We start from the raw sequence: 5,976 nt of genomic DNA, 5'->3' as shown, positions 1-5,976 counted from the left end.
ACCATTCAGAGCAAGTGATGGATGGCTCTGGCGCTTTCGCAAAAGGCACGGAATCATGAATAAAAGAATTTACAGCGAAGCTTTAACTGCACCAGAAGAAGAAAGAGAACATTTTAAGCAAAAATTAGTAGCACATATAAGCAAGTAACGAAATGCTATTAGAATCTCCGATTTACAATGTTGACGAAACTGGTTTGTTATGGCGTACTTTGCCTGAAAGCGCACAAGCCTCCAAATATGAAAAATCGGATTCTGAAAGAAAAATCAGCAAGGACAGGATCTTGGCACTGCTTTGTGCTAACGCTGATGGATCGCATAGATTGACTCCTGTAGTGGTTGGCAAATCTCGTAAACTTAGAGTTTTAAAAGACATAATGCATCATATGCCCGTTTTATATTATAGCTCTAAAAAGGCATAGTTCACCTCAGATATTTTCAAACATTGGTTTTTCAAAGAAATTGTACCTTCAGTGAGAAAATTTCAAGAAAAGAAATTGGGAATACCACCAGAAGAGGTAAAATGTTTATTGCTTTTAGACAACGCTCCTGCTCACCCCACTGAAAATATTCTACGTTCAGAAGATGGAAACTTTAGGTGTATGTTTTTGCCAAAAAATACAACATTGCTTATTCAACCCATGGATCAGGGAATAATTTTGGTAGCCAAACGAATATATTGCACACAGTTTTTAGACGAAGTAATTGTACGATGGAGATAATGCAGAAGATACAAGAGGGCAGCGTACCTTGCAAAACTTAAGGTCTCACAATTTATAATCAACAATTTTTAGTTTTGCTGCAGCATGGGAGGAGGTGAAAGAGCAAACATTAAAAAATGGTTGTAAGAATTGGTTTGATGGCCAAGATGCAGACATAGATTTAGAATGGTTGAAAGTTAATGATTTCTGTAGGAAAATACATAATAATGCCGGAGAACATATAGCTGAGGAAGATGTTTTACAATGGCTAGAAGTAGATGAAGGTGACCCTGGGTATAACATCATGACTGAAAGTGAAATAGCAGATGAAGTTATGAACCTAAAAAATGAGGACGAAAGTAAAGATAGCAAACAAGACGACAAAACAAGACTGTTAAGAATGAAGTTATCAGAGGTAAGATCGCATCTCGACGATCTAATAACATTTATTGATTATTCATTAAATAGTTAAACTGTATTTAGTGAGTTGATTATAGAAAATCAGCAAACATGGAAAGTGCAACCGAAACTTGTTCAAAACGGGATTACCGACAGCAAGCGTGTCGATATCCACAGCAACGTCACTTCACGACGAATGTTCGAAGACAATTACTTAAATAGAATTTTATATCTAATTACAGTGTACATATATATTTTAAAAAAAAATTATTTTGATTTATTTTAACCATATTTTTATATAACGGACTTTCGGCTTTAACGGACACCCCTTCCCCCCAAGTATTCCGTTATATCGAGGTTTTACTGTACTGATCTTTTTCATACTAACAATGGTATCCATTTTAGAGATGAGCTTAACCAATCAAGTCCTCTTTTCTGGTTTAGATCGCCGTATATCTAACCAAACGTTTGACTTAACAGATACTTAGGTACAGTTATCAGTGAAATTGCTGGCTAGTGATAATTTGATAATGTTTTGTGAATTAATTTTGATAATCTTGGACGAGCCAACAATATTTTCAAGGTGATAGCCGTTTAGAAAATCCACCAGATATACAGTTTTTTTACACAGTTGTTTTTTAGATAAACGTTGTCAGAATTATTTTTTTATGATGTACTTTGCCTTTTAAGATGAATTTTCTGTAAAACATAATAGTTATTCACGTGCTGGTGTTACTGTCAGTTTAAAAAAGAGAAAATTATTAAATATACTTTCCGCACTAACTGTCTTCAAAGTTATGCGTTGGTATACTCAGGATGTTAGAAGCAATTCTATAGTTTTAGTTTTTTGACTAGGTGAGCTAAATTTACAATTTTGTTGGAAATTCATTTAAGGTAATTTTAACAATTAGTCTGAAGGTATTTTCAACACACGACACAATCACATAAAAATCTATAATCCCATTAAATTAAAAAATGAATTGTATTCAAATGTAGAAAACTAAGAAACTAAATTAAATTTCTCAGGAGAAATTATTAGGAGTAATCCAGACTTTTTTGTAAACTGTGTATACGTGTCACGTAAACAGAATAACAGGATAGCAGACTGAAAAGATTTTCTAAATAGTGATTGAGTAAGGACCATTTATTATTTTAAACCATTTTAAAATCTAGGTTACATACAACCAATGACGTATAATATATAGACTCAGTGAATGCTTTAAAAAGTGTCCGCAACATGAATACCTTTGTTATTGTTTATTATTTTGATATGAAGTTGTGTGTTTACATATTTTTTGTGACAAGCAAATTTTATTTAAAATTTTTGAGATTCATTTACCTACTATTTTAGTAAAATGCCATTTAGGTATCTTGTTTGTGGTCGCCGAAGTTCGAAGAGCGAAACGTTATCACTTTTCAAGTAAGTTATTTTTTATATGTATGTTTAGGTTATGTTTTGATAGCCAGTGGAGGCGTTTAGTTGTTATTTATTTAATAAATAAATAAATTATTATGCATTATAATGAATAATAACAATTTCCATTAAATTTTTTGTCTTTTTTTTATTAAAATCATTTAAATATAATTTTTCTTACTAATTTTTTTTCATAGATTTCCTTTTGACGAAGAAAAACAGGAAATTTGGATATACATTTTGCAATTAAATAAGAACAAGCTTTCCAGATGGTCACGTATTTGTTGTGATCATTTTGATCCAAATGATGTTATCATGAAATCTAGCTTTGTTCGTCTAAAAGAAAATGCAAAACCATTAGCTATACCAAGGTGGGTAATGTTTTTATTAAATTTTTACATTGATATTTAATATTTGTATAAATTTTCTGTGTATTGTTTCTTCTATATTGTTTTTTCTTTGCATACAGGTCTTCTAAAGACGTTAAAGAGGTGGTAGGAACTAAAGCTCTCCCTAGTCCATCAGACACCCACAATTTAAATTTCGAACTGCTAGCAGTGAACTAACTTTGTCTGCCTCAGAAACTGAGGAACTCTTAGGCAAGAAAAATATTGAAGGGCATGCTGCAGACAGAGAATTAATAGCTAAAAAAAAATAACAAGAGGCAATATTCATTTAATTTTTCATTTGCATTATTATATCCTTGAATAAGCAACTTTTCTTTCATTAAATCTTTTTATTTTTAGGAAGCATTATGTGGGGGATTTTTCCATGTCGGACTTAGACTGCCTAAGAAAAAGAAAAAGATACATGGAATCAGTGAACATGTATATAGCAAAAAAAAAAAGAAACAAATTGACACCCTAAGAAAATCTACTAAAAGATGAAAACGACAAGCAACAACATTAAACGCATTGGTACAATCATTAAAAGAAAAACTGTATGTTACAGAAAATGCTGAATCTGTGTTGTTGGTAAGTTTTCTTTCACATATTCTATAAGGAACAAAATTAAATTATTATTATATTCTTTTATTTTTGTATTTTTTTATTGTTTTAGGCCTCTTTACCAGAATCAGCCAAAGCTTTGTTTCAACGATTTTTAAAGGGTGCCAAATGTGCCAAATATTCTCCAGAATTAAGGTCATTTTCACTGGCTTTAAATTGTATTCAGCAAAAGCCTATGATTTTGTAAGAAGAGCTTTTAATAATGCATTACCACACCCATCAACCATAACAAAATGGTACCAAACTGTTGATGGCGCACCCGGATTTTCCAAAGAAGCTTTAAATGCTTTGAAAAACAAAGTTGAAGAAGCAGGGAAGCAAAATAAAACACTTGTGTGTAATTTAATTCTGAATGAAATGTCTATTCGTAAGGTAGTAAAATGGGATGGGAAAAAATTTATTGGCTCTGTAGATTTTGGTAGAGATATAGAATCTGATAATATACCAGAAGCATGAGAGGCACTGGTGTTTATGTTAGTAGCCTTAAATGACAATTTTAAAGTGCCAGTTGCATATTTTTTATTTTGAGAGTTTTTGTGGATAAGAAAAAGCATCCTTAGTAAATCTTTGCTTAAATTTTATTTATGATTCAGGCATAAAAGTCTATTCATTAACTTTTGATGGTGCTGCCAACAATTTATCAATGGCCAATGCATTGATTTTATTTAACTCCTATTTGTACCTTCCTATAAAGATGATGGTAAACGACTTTTCAAAATTATATTTAGGTTGCATTGCATCTGGTACTATTTCCAAATCTAGGTAATTTATAATTATCTCTCCAGATTTGATCCAGGTATCCTTTTACCTTGCTTCCTGACATCTTATCCACCTTCTGTATGCTCCTATCCTTCACATCCTTCTCCATCCATATATGCAATGAAGAGAGATCAAGCATGACCTCCATGAGGCAGTTAGGGTAGTCAACATTGCTCATGTTATGATTAAGCATGCTTGTCTTTGAAGCTTATTCAGCTTCCATTAAGTGGTCTTTTGTTGTTATTTAAACTACCATATAAGTGCGCCATATGTAATCATAGATCTGACTAGTCATATATAGCCAGTACATCGCATCGGTTTGGGTTTCAAACCCCAAATTTTCCCACATACTCTTTGACATGTAGAAAGGGAAACCTTTGCTTTGTAGATTATTCTTTCCAACTGGGCGTTACATGTAAGCTGCTTATCTAATATTACTCCTACATGTTTTACTAAGATTGCTAGAGAATTTTTCTATGTCATACTACCTACTAAGGATATTTAATGTTCTTTGGAGTGTGCTGGAATGAAAATTACCATATTTTCCTCTTACCATAATTACTAGATCATCCCTATAGGCATGTACTTCTTCCCCCGTGTGCGTCAAGAAGTGACATCAAGTGATCCACCAGGAGTGACCAGAGGAGGGGAGAAAACACTCCCCCCTGTGGACACCCTTAGCAGTTTTGGCCAAAATCTCTCCTTGCACCTTTGTGACAATCTTCTATTCACTCAACAATATATTTTCCAGCATTGCTTTGATCCAGTTACACATAGTAACACACATTGATAGTGGATCTATTTGATAGGGCAATATTAAATGTGCCTTCTAAATATTCTCTCCATTATTAATTGAGTGACTGATTTTCTGAACTACTTTGTCCACTGCTGTTTCTGTTGATTTCGTTCTTGATATGCATGCTGGTTGCCATTGAGAGAATGATCCCTCAAAAGTCTTCCCTTAATATGTCTATCAAGAATTTTTTCTGTTGCCTTCAATAAAAATGATGTAAGACTGATCGGCCTGTGCGATCTAGGCAGGGCATTATCTTGTCCTATTTTGTATATTCACACCACCATTACAATTATAGAAGTCTTTGGTATACAACTTATTTATTATTATAACATATTGTATCTTTATATACAACATATTGTATGTCTTAGAAAATAATTGAAACTGTATTTATTAAGTTGTGTGCATTAATGCGTTAATTAAATTACTAATTATGTTGCAAAATGTTTTATGATTTATTTCTTTTGTATGTTTTTTGTTAAAAATGTATAATTGATTTGATGTTTTTTTTGTTTGTTTTTAATTCATTACAACAAAACACGAAATTAGAATTCAAAAGTTTGTTGTTTGTTTGCACTCAAGTAACCTATTAATTTTCTTCCTAATTCCTTAATATAAACTTCAAAAGTTGCTTTATACAAGAAAATTATTGCAACAGTGAAAACCACCAGGAAATGATAAAAAATGAATTAATCAAAAATTAAGAAGACAATTTGATGCACTGGATTCTTAAACTAATAAAAAATACAGGGAACTCAGAGAGTATACTGATGTAGTGGAGAAAGGGTTATCTAATAACGATATTAAAAAAGGAGATCGAAGGATATCAGTAACTACAGAGGAATCATGTTACTGAACACCACATACAAAATATTGTTAAGCATATTGGGAAATAGATAAATTACC

General features: G+C 32.0%; 1 protein-coding gene across 2 annotated transcripts; it reads left to right on the top strand.

Moving 5' to 3' along the window:
• The first annotated feature begins 2,284 nt into the window (after positions 1-2,284).
• LOC140435032 (uncharacterized) lies at positions 2,285-5,771 on the top strand. 2 transcript variants are annotated; one of them, XR_011950103.1, is made up of 4 exons: positions 2,285-2,517; positions 2,709-2,882; positions 3,258-3,485; positions 3,571-5,771. XR_011950103.1 is itself a non-coding variant. In XM_072523707.1 (3 exons), the coding sequence occupies exons 1-3, from the start codon at positions 2,453-2,455 to the stop codon at positions 3,075-3,077; spliced, it is 336 nt and encodes a 111-aa protein (XP_072379808.1). In that variant the 5' UTR covers positions 2,285-2,452; the 3' UTR covers positions 3,078-3,219. The 2 variants fall into 2 exon arrangements, 1 of the variants encoding a protein (XP_072379808.1); XM_072523707.1 differs by lacking the exons at positions 3,258-3,485; positions 3,571-5,771 and adding an exon at positions 2,981-3,219.
• The last annotated feature ends 205 nt before the right edge of the window (positions 5,772-5,976 follow it).

Source organism: Diabrotica undecimpunctata, chromosome 2 (assembly GCF_040954645.1).
Source record: "Diabrotica undecimpunctata isolate CICGRU chromosome 2, icDiaUnde3, whole genome shotgun sequence".
NCBI lineage: Eukaryota > Metazoa > Arthropoda > Insecta > Coleoptera > Chrysomelidae > Diabrotica > Diabrotica undecimpunctata.
This window is presented reverse-complemented; position numbering and strand designations above follow the sequence as displayed.